Consider the following 17,578-nt stretch of genomic DNA (forward strand, 5'->3'; position numbering starts at 1 on the left):
ATGTCAAAGAAATACTACACAAACAGTTTCACAAAACATTTGTAGAGCTATGGTTTCAAAGGGCAAGAAGGATTTAAGAGATATAATTGTAGTACCTGCTAACAGTGGACTGTATATATTCTATATAAAGTTTACCAAATACCCAAATACCCAAGAGTGTATATAGAAATGGGAAGATTTTATGGAATTAGGTTTTCTGCTCTCCCCTTCCCCCGCTTGCTACAGCTTCTTCTTTTCTCCTTTGGTTTCAAGTCATGCTCCAACTGTTTTTCAATAACACAAATAAGGTCTCCTGCAAGTTCTGTTCACAAGTTTGGTTCTTACAGTGCAAACACACAGTAAAACTTCAGTTCCAAATTACTTTTCCTGCTTTCAGTACAACTCAGTATATCTGCTATACATCTGCTATATATCTGCTATACATCTGCTATACACTTGCTGTGTGCTGCAGCCTTCTTTTATGGCTATGTTCTTCAGACCTGTTCATTTGGGCTAGTTCAAATCCCAGACCTCAAGGTCTGCAGACTGTCTTTCCCAAATTAAACCTGGTTTTAGAGACAAATATTTCTGTGTGATACAGGCAGATGCTGTATTTTCTTCTATACCTATCATAACTCCCTGCCTGGCATTTTGGAAAGGAATATGCATTCTTTAATACTCACATTGCACATTTCCATGTCTTGAAGCAACATCTCCCTAGTGAGATTTCGCCCCCCATATTTGAAGCTGTGACTCCCAACTCCCACTGTGTTGTCTAATCCATTTGTACTTGCAGTGGGACAAAGACAGAGAAAATAATACCAAGTCAGAATGACAGTTTCCCACTCAGCTGATACCTCTTTGTCACAGGGTACGTCTGTCTGCCTGTGATGAGACCATGGAGAACATATTGTACAGCCTGTAAAGCAAATATATCCACACTCTAATCTCCTATATTTCCCTGTCCCAGTCACAGATAACTTTCTCTGGGTGAAGCATGGCTTTTTAAAGCTGTATCCCCAGAATTTACCACTTCTTTTACAAACACCAAATCCATCCTCACTGCTGAACCCACTGTGTTTGTACAGGACAGTGACACAGTTGTCCTTCAAAGTGCAAATTTCATCAGCTAAGTTCTCACACTGATTTGCCTGCATACCAGATGAAAATGGTAATTAACCAAGAAAATTGTCATCTAAAGTTCACTGCTGAGCTTCCAGCAGTGCTGCACTGCTCTGTTATTAGCAGCCGTTTGAGTGCTGTAGAGCAATTAAGACAGAGTCACCAAAAGCAAGATCTAGAAAGAGAAATTACTGCAGAGGAAGTTGTCTGGAAGACCTGATGGCTGCTGTATTTTAAGTCTGGAATAAGGTTTTGGTAAGTTTGATTTGATAAGCTGGGATTTTATTTAAATTGTGATGTGTAACAGTAAAGACAAGGGAGAAGTAAAGGAGTTTCTCTTGATGTTCTGGTAGGATCTACAAAAGCAGAATCTTGCTGTTGAAGTCACCTATATGTAAATTTGAGAGGCCGCTGTTTCTGTACACCAAATCACAGAATCACAGAATGCTTTGGGTTGGAAGGGACTTTAAAGATCATCAAGTTCCAACCCCCTGTCATGGGCAGGGACACCTCTCACTAGACCAGGCTGCTCAAGGCCACATCCAACCCAGCCTTGAACACTGCCAGGGAGGGGGAAGCCACTGCCTCTCTAAGCCACCTGTTCCAGTGTCTCACCACCCTGACTGAGCTTAGTTTCAAACAAGTTCCTATTAAATGCATTGCAGGAAATACTAAACTTGTTCTCCATCAACCATGAGATTAATCATTTATACCTTAGTATTTGCAATGAGATATGTTTAATTCAGGCTGATGGCAGTTTTCTGATTGTCTCTAGCTGATGATGATAGCAAGGCACACTATGATTTGTGAGCTCCTGCTCATCAGCCATATCAGCAGGGTATGAATAACTACGAATGGTGGTTGAATAGTTGGGAATAGTTGTTGATCAGTGGATATAGATAGGGGTTTTTTTGGAAAAAAAAAAAAATTGTGGAGGAGGGTGTTACATTAGTTAGGTTTGAGTTTCTCTTTGGTGGCTCTCATATGCACTTCTGTTCATCTCCAAGGGGAGTGAGACTCAGTATGTGGGCATTTATAACATGTAGAGGCCGCAGCCCTGCTTGCCATTGCGGCAGGCCCTGAACAGGCCGCGGTATTGGCTGACAAGTAAGTAGGCGTGAGGAAAGCTTCTCTGTCACTTTGCATGGGTATGGATGCCTATGGAAGTTTCTGCCATCAGGGTTGAGTCCAGCAGACTAGTAAGGTCAGGCCTTCAGGTCTTGTGATTTGTGTCACTTTTTTCCTTTAGCAGGGAAACAATGGTAAAGCTCAGCTTAAGTGTGGCCATGGCTCCATTCCAGAGAGGAAAGACAGACGCAGGTGAAAGCTGTGTTAGGAGAAAGGTGATGGTGGGTGATGAATGCCAGGGGGCCTCTGAAGCATACAGAGAACCACTGAAGAATAGCTGGGGGGCATATAGAAAACAGAATAAGGACAGGCAGGTTTCTCCCCACTGCAGTTGTAGGTTAAAGCGTAACAGGAGGGAAAGCTGGTGAGGCAACTGCTGCAGACCACATCGAAAAGACATCAACATATTCAAGGCTCTCAAATACCACAGATACCTCTGAGAACAGAGGCTTGCCTTGTCAGATGCAAAGCCCGTATGGGGTTATGACTTCTACCCATCAGTATGTTCCCATGAGAATCCAGAGAGAAATCCTGCTGTCTTTGTTAATTGCTACTCTCCTAGGGGAGAAATAGATGCAGAGGATGAGACATCCAATTAGAAAGTCTTAGACATAACTGTTGTCTCAAAAGATCATTCGTTCTCTCTCCAGCAGCAAAACATTGCTGAGGGCAGGAAGGATATGGAAGAGTTTCAACTGTTGGTGCCAACACAGAGCATGTGAATCTTGACAAACAATGCTTACTTTACCAATTGACATGCCACACATCTACTTGCTAGCATAGCCAAGTGCATAGAGGTCTGCTTTGACCAAGCAGAGATTTTTAGATCGACATCATTAGCTAGAGATGTACAGCTGGGATCCAATCACTTTGGAGTTTCAGCAAGAGCTGCTTTGCATAATTTCATGTAGGTATGGAGATACTACTCGTTTAGTGTAGAAATACATATGAAGACAGGCTGAGAGACCTGGGCTTTCTCAGCCTGGAGAAGGCTCCAGGGAGACCTAATAGCAGCCTGCCTGTACCCAAGGGTACTGGAAAGCTAGACATACTTTTTAGTAGGCCACATAGCAATAGGACAAGTGGCTTTAAATTGAAGGGGGTAGATTTAGATTAGCATCTTTATTGTGAGAGTGGTGAGGCACTGGAATAGGTTGCCCAAACAGATTGTCAATGCCCCCTCCCTGGAAATGGTCAAGGCCAAGTTAGATGGGGCTTTGGGCAACCTGATCTAGTGGCAGACAGGTTAAAACTACATTGTCATAAAGGTCTCTTCAACCCAAACCATTCAGTGATTCTGTGTTTCATTACTCCTGCAGTACAACATTTTGGCTGATTTTGTATTTTACCAAGTGTCACTTAGACAAATAGTTTGTGTTTTGTTTACATAAATTCTCAGTTAGCGAAGTGTTCTGATTTCAGCCAGGATAGAGTTAATTTTCTTACTAACAACTGGTATAGCGCTGTGTTTTGGATTTAAGATGAGAATAGTCACCTAAGCAGTCAAGGACTTCTCAGCTTCTTATACTGGCCTGCCTATGAGAAAGCAGGGGATGCCCAAAGAGTTGGGTGAGGAGACAGCCAGGACAGCTGACGCAAACTGGCCAAAGGGATATTGCACATCATATGATGTCATACTTCACATATAACTGGGGGAACTGGCCATGAGACAGCATGGCTCAGGATCTAGCTGAGCATTGCTTCCAGGTGGTGAGCAATTCTGGATCTGTGCATCACTTGTTTTGTATATTCTTTTATCACTATTATTATCACCTTCACTTTCTGTCCTATTTGAAATGTCTTAATCTTAACCCATGAGTTTCAGCTGTTTATTTTTGATTCTCTCCCTCCCCTCCCACTGAGGTGAGGGAGTGAGCAAACAGCTGTATGGTTATTTTAGCTGCCTGCTGGGTTAAACCATGACATGCTGTACCCCTTAACTCATTGTCCTACCAAACCAACCCCCAAATGCAGGAAGTTTTATAACCCCACTTAGGTATTGATTGTTCTGTGCCACCTTGGAGTACCCAGTACCACAACATTACCCCTTATTTGAATTGCATATACCTGGAGGTTTTCTTGTTTCTACAATAGTTCTCTTATGAATAACCACAAGAATTTCCTAAGCCTCCACCATCATTTTTAATCTTAAAGAAGCACAACATTAATGCTGCAGATAAAGCACAAAATTTTGACTTCCTTTTACTGACACTTAGTGATAAGAAGCTGCTTCCTTGATCCTGAACTATTGCCACCTACCTTATCTGTCAGTGACATCATCTTCCCCGAGCTCACAAATAAATTCCACAATGAAGACAACTCTTTTTATTTCTTCTCTAAATTAATCTCATGTAGATCATTCTTCTTTTCTCTATCCTTGGAGGGAGAGCCAGCCATCAGCCTCAGGTGAAGCTGATGATCCTTTAGTAACTGCCTCAGGTGAGGGAGGACATCTGGTCAGCCCCAAGCAGACACAGGAATTGATTTTCCCACCACAACATGTGAAGAGTACTGCTACTATCAGAGGAATTTGGCTAATGCAGCTGGTAGGGTGTTTGTGTGGGGTTTTTTCCCCATCACCAGCATTTTTTAAAAAATGTTTTGTTTCAGCCAAAATAGGCTTCCTACAAGAAAAAAAAATTGTTCCAAATCAGTAGAGCAATGGGTTTTGGCCTGACATTGCACCAGGTGGCTCTTCTGAGGCTGCGGGGTTAATTGTCAATAGGAAATTAACCTACTTCTCTGGAGAAACTGGAATCAGCTCCCCACGATGTACTTACATTTCTGGCCAGACAAGGGCATGCGATGATACGATTTGGGTAGGGAGCCAACTTGTGCTACTGTTGTTCCAACATCCATTAGCTGTAATTGCTGGAGTGATTGATGTACTTGACAACACAGATGGAAGAAGCGGGGTGTCAGCCAAGGTTTCGGTCATCCACAAAGCTATGGCAGAACTTTTGCTCTGCCTGCCTCTCTTCTGCTGTGCTTTCCTCCTCCTAAAACCCACTCAGACATTTATGTGAGCCCAGCATTAAATGCACTGAAGGACAGCTGAGGAAGTAAAGCTGGTGCATCATTTCAGTACAAATACTCCAACACGTACAATCAGGGAGTGTTTCATTGGTAGAGGACTGTTGTTTAACATTGTTAGAGAAAAGAATGTCTGTTCTACTGAGGGAAACTGTCTACAACATTTCCATCCTGAATGGCAAGTGATGGGTCAGAAAGAGGAGCAGAAAAACTGGGGCTGGGGTTTGAAAGGTCTCAAAGCTGATGACAGCCCATCAAAACTAATGGATCAGAAAATACAAAAGGGCCAAATGTCATTGTGAGAGACAATGGGCCGATGCTGAAAGAGATCAGATGATGGCTGAAGAGGCAGAAAGTGGCTATTAAAAAAATAATCAGAGTACCGCTTGATAAACAGCATCATGGGGAAGTCACCAGTGGAAAGAAGAATGAGCCAGGGCTGAATTTGAAGAAAGGTATGGAAGTAAAGAAATAGGCACCTAAGGGTTGGATGTATAAATCATTGTAGGAGTTGAAGTTGTCGAGTGGGGAAGACATAGGACAGAGAGAATTAGTGAGACTGTGAAGAAGGTGGATAGGTAGGATAAGGTGAAGCAGAAGGAGAGAAGCAGCAGTTGCAGTCTGCTCAAAAGCCCAGAGGAAAGTTGGATGGGAGAGAAGCTGCAGAAGACAGGAGCCCTATAGATCAAACACAAATGGGTTAAGGTGGAGGACAGGAAAGAAATCAAGAAGGGACAAAGAGAATTTAAAATTACTGGTAAGTGGTAGGATAAGCTGCTATTGCAGGCTGTCTTCCCAGAGTTTGCAGAAGCTTCCTTGTCGTGGGACCATCTCACAGAGACTCAAGGCAGAGCTTTATTTCCGTGACAGCAGGCCACACGTTGCAGTGCCTTCATGCTACACAGTCGCTCTTATAGATGTGTTTGACAAAAAGTATTTGTACTGACATATTGCATCTGATTGCAGAGGAAAAAATGTTGTCACATGTCAATCCCAGATGGCATTTTGAATGGAAAAACAAAATGAAATAAATTCCATTGTTTAATGCATACTGAAGGATGATTTAATTGAAATACTGTTAGAACAAGTAATGTTCTGTGGGAACATGTGTGTGTGTGTATGGATATATGTGTATTTATCTGTCATGTATGTGTGTGTGTATTTATCTATCCAGTACCTTGGGATTTAGGAGCTCTAAGGATGAGTGGTGAAACTGTCAATGCTTTCGTGACAATATAAAAAGATTCCCATTCATCTAAGTTGTAGATGGATTGGAGATTAGTCTGAAGGAATATAAATGTCTTTAGAAGCTTTCATATGCCAAATCCATCAACTGAGTTTGGCCAGAAAACCAATACATCCGAGAAACCACCTCATAAATCCTTAGAGGAAGGGTATCTGTGCTAGTAGCACTTTTGATTTAAGGAAAGAGCGAGCATCATATTAGCTGGGCTCTTCCTACTTGAAGAGGCTTTGAAGGTTTCTTTTCTATTTCTTCTCTTTGAGATACATTGTTTTGCTTTTTCTCTGTTGTACACTCTATGATATGCCTTTCCCTGAGACATTTAATGTGTTTTGTCTAATATTCTACCTTGTACACTACAGTCACCCAGGTTTATCCACTAAAGAACGTGTGCCCAGTACTTAAAAACAACGTGTGCTGTAAGGTAGGACCAGCGTGAAGACATGTTGCTCTGGGTTGCCATTCAGGCAGCTCCAAAGCTCCACACCTTCTGGGATCTCTGTTTTGCAGTTCAGACAAGCTGACTTCATTGCCTGAGCTTTGGTTGTGTACAGATGTTAAGAGCTGTGGTACACCTCACCATGGATGCAGATAGCAAGGAGACTTCTAGAAAATTAAAAATAAATGTCCAGTAAACTCTGGACGATAAAGAAATAAGAATAAAAGGTGCTTATTTAAGTTCTGTACTGGAGAAAAGAATGCTGACAGACTGTACAGATAGAAGTCAAATGTGTTAAAATGAAAATAATCTCTAGTGTCAGTACTGCTTGGGGTTTTTTTCTTTCTCCCTCTATGTCATTCTCTGTAGTCATTCTCAAAGACAGGCAATTAATCCTATTTAAAGTGACTGATGGTCATTTCAGCTGCAAGAGTGAGGTCATTGATTTATGGAGGTTACAGCTCCATTTGGGAGCTTGTGATGAAGGAAGAGACTCGACTGAGATTTTAAAAATTCTGCTGCTAACAGGCTTCACAGCAGCCATTAGTTCTAGCCAAGAAGCAGGACTGCTACTGAATGGGAGACACAGAAGTAGAGTGGAGGGCATCAAATGTCAAAGCAGAGTGATTTAGGATATGAGCAAGGGCTAACTGTATTTCCAAGATAATAGAAGAATCTGGTTTCAGTTAATAAATGCAGTAATTTTTTATATCCAAGCGATCAGCAGTATGCCTCAATTTTTGTTTAAACCCCCATTTGACATGGAACTAAATAAAGCAGAACTGAGTCTTTCTAAGTGCATGGAAAGTTTTTATTAGGAAACCTGGCATTCTGTGTTGCCTCAAGGAAGGAACCCCGGCCAACCTCTGCGCTGATGTGGCATAACACTAATGACAAATGATACAGAAAACCATCATTTGCAGTGTAAGACTGACATCACCTTTGGAATCTACAGAGTTAAGAAAAATGCTTCATTTCCCCTTTCTTCAAAAAAAAAAAAAAGTGTGCAGTGAGTGTTTCTCATATTAATTCATTAAGTCCATCCATCATCATCTTGTTGTCCAGCCACAGTACCTCAAACCACCACTATACCGTGGAAACTATACAGGACTTCAGGAAATCAAGTTCATCTCCTGAAGTGTTTCTTCATGTTCACCAAGCCCCAGATCCTGTTTAAGAGGACTTTGGTCTTACCTCCACTCGATGGAGAGTTTGATTAGTGTCCTTTCATTAGCACATGGACATAGAAAACATCAACACTGGAGGCCTGTAACTAGAGACAGTGCTTCAGGAGCAGAAGAAATTGCAAAGGCATCTTGAGAGAGATGTTCAGTACCAACAGAAAATACTTGAAAACAAGTATCTGCTGCTTTGTGTAGTGGAGGGGAAGAGGAAGACAAGAATCCAGTAATTGTCTCCTGCTCTCATTAGCCAGGTGTACTTCAGAAGAAAGTGGATCTCAAATTTGGGAATGGCAACGTGTTCGGTTAAGGAATTTCCTTACAGTTAACAACACAGAAGAGACGAGTTCAATTTTCAAACCAGTGAGCTGTAGCCTGAGACACACGTACCTTGAAAAATGCCACTTTCATTCTTCATGTTTTGAAATAGCTACAGGTCCAATGAGATTTAAGTTTCCTTTGTTCATTGGGGGTAGATTTTCTGTGCACGGTCTCCAGCTGTATGGCAATTAATGACACAAAAATGGCAGCCAGTTTGACCAAATATGAGGCTGACCGGATTTTTTTGGGGGGGCAGTACAGTGAAGGGTATATATTATGTGTTGCTGATGTGACCAACAAATGGTAAAAAATAAATCATGCAATGAGTCTCAGCATTGCCTCAGGCACATCACAAACTCTTAGTAGACTGGACTAGGAAAAATTATTAAAAATTAAGGTTAAATACCTAGCTCTGCAGAACCTGGATCAGTATTGCTCCTGTGTAAAAAAGGGCAACGCTTTTCTTCACCTCACCTTTTTTCCTTGTGGGGAGGTAAGATGTAAGGTGAAGCTTGTAAAACAGGCCTTGTGATCTTAACTGACAGAGCTACTTTGGGTTAAGGCAAGAAATCTGCAGCCAGGTTTGCCAGGGTGTTTGCCAGGGTATTTGCCAAGCTAAAGCCTGGGCTCAATGTCCAGTTTATTTGCCATGAAGAACTATTTATAAGGGATTGCAATTTTAGCAGATGCTAATTGTTGTACAGATGAGCCACATCATCCTGCCAGCTGCCTAAATCTGCTCTGGGAAGAAATATGACTGATCTGTTGAGCCCTCGCTTTGACTCAGTATCTGGATTTAGAGGCCTATTCTCTTTTTTAAATACACTTGAGCACAGACTGCCGTTACCTGCCACCTGTGACAAGACAGCCTTAAAATGCTTCAGAGGGACAAGAGTTAAGTGATTCCGAACAGCCTTAAACATGCCAAGGCCACGTATTCGTACCTCCTGTACTGTAATGGTCACAACTGCTGCGATGACCTGCTGTGCCCCTTCTTGCCCAGTGTGCAAATCCCTGCCTGGCGTTCCTGGTCCCTCACCTGAGCAGTGCAAAGCAGACAGTTCTCAGGGGCCTGAGGGTGTGATGCCAGCTGTAGCAAGGAAGGCTGTCTCCTGTACTGGTGGTGCCTGTGTGGCTTAATGGTGCTTTCGAGTAACGCAGCATCTGTGACGTGTTGTTTTCTAAGCTGCTTTACATTGAGAAGCCGGACAAAGACCAACAATAAATGAGAAGAGACAGAGACAAAAGATGGTTGTAGAAACAGGCAGGTGTTCTTTATTTCATGTGGCACAGCATTAGGCAGACAACCCAAGAAACAATTTCTAACAAAAACCAAAACTATCACTCCCGGGAACCATCCCCCAAACAAGGGTCTACTGCCAACAGCGGCACTGAGATGCCCTTGCCTGTCCACTCTCATCTCCTCAGAGTCTGCATACTCTTAGGCTGTATCTGAGCTGTGAGTGTCCTTTCCAAGGAGACTAACTTCTCAAGATACAGTACCTTTAGACAGCATACATACTGCGTGGTATCACCAAAGTACAATCTCCTCAAGCCATGCTAAAATACAACGCTAACTCTGGAGAGAAGGCTGTGCAACCGCCTCGTGTCTCTCTGAGGTAATACAAATGCTGTTTCTGAGCTGACAACATAAGGGGCACCTGAGGGAAGATCAATATGGCTTCAGAGTCTATTTTTAAACTCCTGATGCAGTAGCGAGAACCTGGTATGTCGTCTGCTGAGACACAGGGCGAGTACCTCCTCCACCCCCAGCCGCCGCCGCGCGCTGGCAGCGCCAGCCAGGGAGCTGAGCCTACTGTCACCGAAAGGGCCGAGGACATAGATGCTCTTCTATACATCTGAGGGACTAGGAGGAGGAGAGGTCAATCAAAGATCACAACAGACCGTAATCTTTGGGTTGGTCGTTAGGCGAGGGGTAAGCGATGATGGTGGGGGTTACACAGTTAGCACTCTGCATTAAAGGCATGAAGAATGGCTGGTGGAAGGATGAGATTTTAGAGACTAAGGGCAAAGCCTTAAAAGCCTTGGGATATTACTTTTTATTATTATCTACAGGTTATTCTCTCTATATATACTATTTTTCTCTCTAACTTAAGAAAATAAACATTTATTAACAAGTCACTGGGTCAAATCCTGCTCTCCACTGAAGCCAAGTCCATTGACTTCAATGTGAGGGAGCCCTGTGTAAACAGCAATGGGCAAATTTGGCCCTTTATATGTCCTGAAAAGTCTGCTTGTAGCCATTTCTTTCAATCCTGTGAGGAAATACAGATTGGAGGGTGCATAAATTGTTACGAATTTCTCTTGATCTACCTACCAAGGGAACATCAACGAGATGTGGCAAAGGAGCAAGAAAAAGGAACATGTTAAGTACTGCTTTTAAGAGGGAATTTCATCTGTGTTTCAGAGCAAAAGTACAAAAAGAGAGTGGATCTGGATCAAGCGCTACTGGCCTTTCCTTTCAAAGCAACCACAAAATCCTCCACTTGGCCTGGGCCAAACAGTACAAAGCCAGACAAAAGCGAGGAGCCAAGTACTCCTGTTCCTTTGCAAACATCACCTGCCCAAAGGCAAACACTGTCACCCCTTCAGGTGCTCCGCTGTCTGCACAGCGCAGCGTCAGCGTCTGAAGACAAAACGTGTCTACTGTGCAGATGAGCAAAAGCCTGTGGTGTAACACAAGCGTTAACTTAACGTTTTGCATATTAAAGAAAAAAACAACACCAAACCCACTAGGTGCTTTTAGACACAGAACAATACGATATTGGATGCATTTACCACTTTTATTTCACTATGCAGAAACATACATTCACCATGTGTTGTGATGCAGCTGACAGTGTAATGGACGCTATCCCTTCAGTGGGTATTATAGCTGGACACTAACGAGTTTTCAGTGGACGTTCTGTACAGGTTAAGGCTTGACTCTGAACTAGATAGTAAATGCTGACCAGATTCTCAAATAGATTTTTTTTTTCCTTTTTTTTTTCTTTTTTTTTTCCTCTGAGAACAAAAGGGAAATCAATAGAAAACCATCACGGTTATTTCAGATTAATAATTTTCTAATGTTGCAAACTAAGTAAAATACAGATTTTTTTTTTTTCTTCTCTTCTCCTCCAAAATAACTACATATAATTTACAAGGTTAGGATCTGTGAAGGGTGACTGGAAGCTGACTCTGAACAATGTTGACAAAAATCGTTAAAGTTAATATACTAAAATCATTACTACCTCGTAAGGTATTCAGTCAGGTATACAAAGCACACTTTGTAAGCATTTAAATATTTCTGATGAGAGTAAAGATTCGGTCATCATTTCTCGGGCAGTAATAAAACCAGATGAAACAAACGTAAGATTCAAGTTGTTTACTGAATAAACTGTGTTATTGGCACATCTAATGTGTGGTAAAACATTACACACAGTACCTATACAGCTTCTAGCGTTTGGGGGGGTAATCTTCATTTACAGTATCCGTAAACAAAAGGCTTGCCACCTAACAAATTTTAATTTGTTTAGACTTTCAGAAACTGTGAAAGGCATGAACTGTTTATGTGTTACATGAGATCACTTGTTTATATTGTTGATGAACGTGCAGGTATAGCGGAAAACTTAGACATTTTAAGAAAATTAAAAATGCTGCTTTTCTGTAATTTTTATCGTTGCTTCATGCAATATTGTTTAACTGCTGCTGATTCGGATTGCTTTCTATGGGAAGGTGTCTCTGCCAGTTTCTTTATTAACGGTCAAGATCAATTCTTCTGTACTGAGTTTTTTTCCATAGACAGGTACAAGTCAGTCAGGGTGGAACTCAGACTCCGTATAGGCTCTCGTACTCCTATCCGTGTGCATGTCTGGATTCATATGCAACCTAGGTTATTCCTGCGGGAAAGAGAACCGAATTAGCTGTTTGAAGCAACTGCTCTCTTGCAAAAGAGATTTCATCGAGTTGTTCCTCAGGTAACAGAAGCTATTTGTAAACCACATCATCCCAGAACAAGCAACTTGGCCCACATCCAAAGTCCACTGACGCCAACGGGAAGAATTAATGACATCAACAGACTTTTAAGCAAGCCACACTGTGTTGTTTCTGAAACAGTTAGCAGAGTACTAGGTGAATCACAGCTACTCACTCCTCAGTGACTGGTTCCATCTTCCAAATAAATGACAGATTCTGAAATTTGTTTTTTTATTTTTTTTTCTTTAGGGTCTGCATATCCAACCTCAGGAGAGCAGAGCAGCTTCCAAAGGTGCTGCACATCGTGCTCCCTCACACAAAAGCACTAGAGAACATATAGGGTTTTTAAAGAATAAATTGCTGCTATCAACTTAAACCAATCAGACAAGCAGCTTCTTTTCCCCCCTTCTGCATAGAGCATTCAAAGCAGCTTGTGCAGTGGTGCTGGCATTAATGGCTTTTGCGTAGCGGGTTAGTATGCATGACGTGTTCTCTGCACACAGGATAGATAGGGTAATATGAAGGCGTTTGATGAGCCAGCCACGACTGGAGAGCATGCCTTCACCGGAGCAAAGCTCCACACCAGAAAAGCTGCATCATCATCTCATCCCGACAAACAATGCTGCTTCAAAACACGAAATGTTCCTTCAAATCCAGGAAAGCCAAGGCACCCAAATACTGACACACTAATTCACAGGGTTCCAAAGGGAAAAAAAAAAAAAAAAATCCCAAGCCAGTTGGACCACGTTTCTCTCCACGAGTTAGGGATTGAAGCTTGACTTGTAACACATCTGCATGGGACACTTAAACAGCAGCTGTCATTTTTTTCCTTGGCATTTTTTTTTAAAAAATGCATATCTTTAAGAACAAATTGCTTTTGTTCTTAAATGACATAAAAGCAGACAACAGGATTTTTATTTATTTTTTTACTTCATAATTAGAAAATCAGACTGTATCAAAGCATGGACAATGAGGACTTTCCAGAGAGCCAACAAAAGCAAATGAGCAGTTTCTCTTTCTCCAGCTGGCATCATGAAGTGAAAGACAGACATTCAGAGCTGAATTTGGTTACACTGGAATACCAGAAATGATAACCAGCTCAAGTTGCTCAAATGCAACTTGCAAATGCCAGTGAGAGAAAGCAAAGAGTTAGAGGTGAATTATGGTAGGAAAACAACCTTTGCAACATGCCAGCCCAGTAAATGCCTAGGAAAATCATCTAGTCCTCTTACCTGGGGTCAATCCTCTCCATCTTCTGGTGTGATTTCTGTCTCTTTATGTACCACTACTTTGGTCACTGACATGTCAGGGTGCTGCTCTTTGGCTTCTTTAATTGCCTGAGCCAGCGCCTATCCCAAGGAAACCACAGAAGGGCAAAAACAAAAAGGAGGTGGAACATGCATGGTCAGTAGCAAGGTGGAGAGAATCATGATATTACACAATTTACAAATGACAAAAATGATTATAATATGAACTATACCATCACTGACTTAACTACCAACCCAGCTTAATTTAAGGCATGCCAGTATGAGTACTATCTTTTAAGGCAGTGCTTAGAAACATTCTCTTTGGCAATCTTCAGGGCCACCTTTAGCAGTGTAGAGATTTTTTTACCTGATCGTGATCAATATCTGCGTCTCCTGTGATGACTATTCGCTTTTCAATTCTTGTCTCTGAGATGCCTCCTTTCACAGTCTAGATGGGAGGGACAGACGCACATCAATAACTTACTTTGGAGTGCTGCCACTCAACCAGAAAATGATCAGTGCAGGAGCTGAATTATCTTAAACTGTTACACACAGAGGGGACAACCCTGAACGGCAACCAGAGCAGCTCAGAAGTTGGCCTGCTCTGAGTAGACCAATGACCTACAGAGCTCCTTCCAACACAGGTAATTTTGGGATCCTGGCCAATCTGCACACTTGTCAGGAGAGAAATGGCAGTTATTCATGGTAAATTCACCCCATGAAGAACAGAATGTCCATACGGACAGTTCATATTAAGACCCAGGCAAGTCCAGCCGCAGGCTTCAGAGGGACTGGCATGGCCTTGGCACAGCTCATCTGCTGAAGGGGGCATTTCAGCACAGAGTAACGAAATCCTGCCCTCAGTGCGTATCGGTAGGAGAGCTGACACTGCCCCAAGAAGGTTTTTGCTTAGGGAGGAACCCTTATTTATGTGTTGGAACTTGGAGACCCAACATCATTTGCCTGGGGAGCCATGAGCTTTCGGTCTGGCTGAGGACAGGTTCCTCAGGGTACCAGCCAGCAATGCAAAGGTGGAGTCTGAACTTACTGTCATGACTACATGATACAGACTTACTATGACCTTTCAACACTGTGCAGGGATAACAGCTCAGGGCTCAAAGACAGAACAGTCATCTCAGTGGAATTTTATGCTTAGGAAAATTGTTCCTTCCTTCCTGGCTACCATATGATGTCAGCATGGCTACACTGGCTTCCAGTTCTAAGCTGGTATTTGCAGTTAACTGAAATGTCTGTGCAGCAAGGTTTTGTGCTTGCACAGACTTACCCCAAGGGTATATGACTCTCAGGACTCTTGTCAAGTTCTTGAAAGATGCTTTAATGAAGCCAGTATAGCCAAAGACAGGTGAGTGATGACAGGTCCCCTACATAGACAGGATTTTGTGCAGAGAGGATAAGCATGTGTCCTCGTTTTAAAATGAGTAAGAGAATTAAAGGAAACATTCACCCTTGTGGGGAGTAAAAAAACCAAAGCTCCCTGTTTTCTGAGGACTCACTTTGGTGATATGTGTAGTGGTTGTAGTGCTGGTGGTTTCAGATGTGATAGTCTGTGCACTCATCAATACGCCCGGTTCTGAGTCAGCACTGCAATCCACCTAAGGAACCAGAAGAGAAATCCAGTCACCAAAACCGGCAAGAACAGGATTGGCTGAACCTCCCTATTTCTACAACTCTTCATAAAGCGAGTAACCAACAGTAGGGGAAATAACTGCTATTAGGATGGTCATGTGTCAGTATTTCCCTCTGCATCTGGAGACTCCGTTTGCTTCTGGAAGGATGGATGAGAAGCTGGAGTTTTGAAATCTATAGTTTCATCAAAGATCTCAAAAGGCCCTACACCAGGACATGAGAGTCACCCTCAGGCAAGCTATTCTTAATGTCAGGACATGGGGGACGGATTGAAGCTAAAGGAGGGAAGGTTTAGATTAGATATGAGGAGAAAGTTCTTTACAGGGAGAGTGGTGAGATGCTGGAACAGGCTGCCCAGAGAGGTGGTGGATACCCTGTCCCTGGAGGTGTTCAAGGCCAGGTAGGATGGGGCCCTGGGCAACCTTGTGTAGATCCAGGCCTCGAGGTTGGTGACTCTGACTATGGCAGGGGGGTTGGAACTCTATGATCCTTGGGGTGCCTTCCAACCCAGACCATTCTGTGATTCTATGATTCTTATGTATACCCTCCTCGTGCTAATTTAATAGTTCAACAACTTAACACACACTTAAAAGTTGGGTGAAGAAATGTGGATTCCTTAAGGGCATGTGAAATCAGACCCTGTTTTTTTGCAAAATCTCTTACCTGAGAAGACTCATATGTAATGGTTTTTGTTTCTGTGTGGACTACTGGCACTTCCTTTGTTGAAATTTCAAGGTTTTCCCCACCAGCAGAAACACTACTGAAACTGATAGTCTCAGTCTTCACAACTGGCGACTGTGTGAACAAGAACCGAATTGGAACATTTAGCAAAGCTTATGGATTTCTCAGAGCATTTTTTTTCCTAGGGAAAAGGGGGATTTCTCAGAGCATTTTTTTTTCTAGGGAAGAACTAAAAGGTGCTCTGCATTTAACAAAAAAAAAAAAAAGAAAAAACAAAAAAAAAAGAAAAGAAGAGAAAATTCTCTTCATTACAGTGGTACATACACGTCTCTAATGCTGCCAATACTTAGCACCATCCTGGATTTTAGGAAAACAAACCAGAAAAGATCTCATCACTACAAGAGGCAATGGGCAGAACCTGAAACACAGGAGGTTCCCTCTGAACATCAGGAGACATTTTTTTCACCATGAGGGCGACTAAGCACTGGCATAGGTTGCCCAGGAAGGTTGTGGAGTCTCCATTCTTGGAGATACTCAACTGTTGTCTGGACACGATTCTGGGCAACTGGCTCTGGCTGGCCCTGCTTGAGCAGGGTAGTCGGATATGACCTCCGGACATCTCTTCTAGCCTCAGCTATGCTGTAATTCTACGTTTTCATAAAATGTCAAGAGAATGAATCTGGTTCGAGCTTTATCTTCCATTCAGCCCTCAGAAAAAAGAACAAGAACAAATGGGGGTTTTTTTAACCTCTCTGCAAAATGGTTCTTGAAATTCTGCTAGTGGGGCTAAGATAAGGGACAAACATATTTTCTGTCTTTGAGGACACATGAACATATTGCCAATCTTGATGGACTTTCCAAAAAAAAAAAAAGAGAATGCCAGCCCAATTCTTCTTGCCCACTGCAAAAATGCCACCAAATCTGGTATTTCTCTGTAGCATGAAAAGCACTTTTAGGTAAAACATGCCATGCATTTTGCCAGGGATGGAAACTAGCAACAAGCCTTGCAGGTGCCGTCAAGGAGGACGTAAGAGGAGAAACAAAACTGCCTGCTGTAAAGAGGCAATGGTACAAACTTGGTACACTTCCCTTTCCATGACAGGAATTAACTTAATCCTACATTCACAACTGACGACAGACATGTCTGATTTACTAACGAGTTACCTCAAAATGAGATTTTCTTTCCAAAGACTCTGACAGGTGGGCTGTTGTACTGTGTTCCTCCGCTTGCTCACACGAGGCAGCAGCACCGGCGACTCCTTGTTTGGTGAGGGCTTTCCCAGCCTCTTCCCTTTTTTCCTCCTTCACCCCCTCAGTCCCAGCAGAACCCTCCTTCCCTTTCACGCCAGCAGCCACCGCGGCCTCAGCCTGGGCATCCACTGCCAGTCCAGCCACTTTGGCAGGATCCCCACTCGCATGCGCATCCATCCCGTGTCTCTCCTCGATTACTACAGTCTCCTGTACAACCTTCGTCACAGTTTCCTGATGTGGCTGAACCGCTTGCTTCATTTCACTGGAAGTTATCTCCTGAGATGTTGTCGTGTCTATTCTCTGTAAGGAAGGGGGGGGGGGGGGGAAACAAGGC

At 42.7% G+C, this 17,578-nt stretch overlaps 1 protein-coding gene across 1 annotated transcript in view; it reads right to left on the minus strand.

The window, feature by feature from the left end:
* Nucleotides 1-12,177: 12,177 nt before the first annotated feature.
* Nucleotides 12,178-17,578, minus strand: part of EPB41L3 (erythrocyte membrane protein band 4.1 like 3) — a 58,862-nt gene continuing 53,461 nt past the window's right edge. The window contains exons 20-25 of the mRNA XM_084280270.1: nt 17,158-17,544; nt 15,976-16,107; nt 15,180-15,278; nt 14,033-14,113; nt 13,651-13,767; nt 12,178-12,342 (exon numbers count right to left, since the gene is read on the minus strand). Of these exons, the coding sequence (XP_084136396.1) occupies nt 13,657-13,767; nt 14,033-14,113; nt 15,180-15,278; nt 15,976-16,107; nt 17,158-17,544 (810 nt within the window). The 3' untranslated portion in view covers nt 12,178-12,342; nt 13,651-13,656. The remainder of the gene's footprint in view (nt 12,343-13,650; nt 13,768-14,032; nt 14,114-15,179; nt 15,279-15,975; nt 16,108-17,157; nt 17,545-17,578) is intronic.

Source organism: Gallinula chloropus (genome assembly GCF_964237585.1).
Source record: "Gallinula chloropus genome assembly, chromosome: 2".
NCBI classification, from domain to species: Eukaryota; Metazoa; Chordata; class Aves; order Gruiformes; family Rallidae; genus Gallinula; species Gallinula chloropus.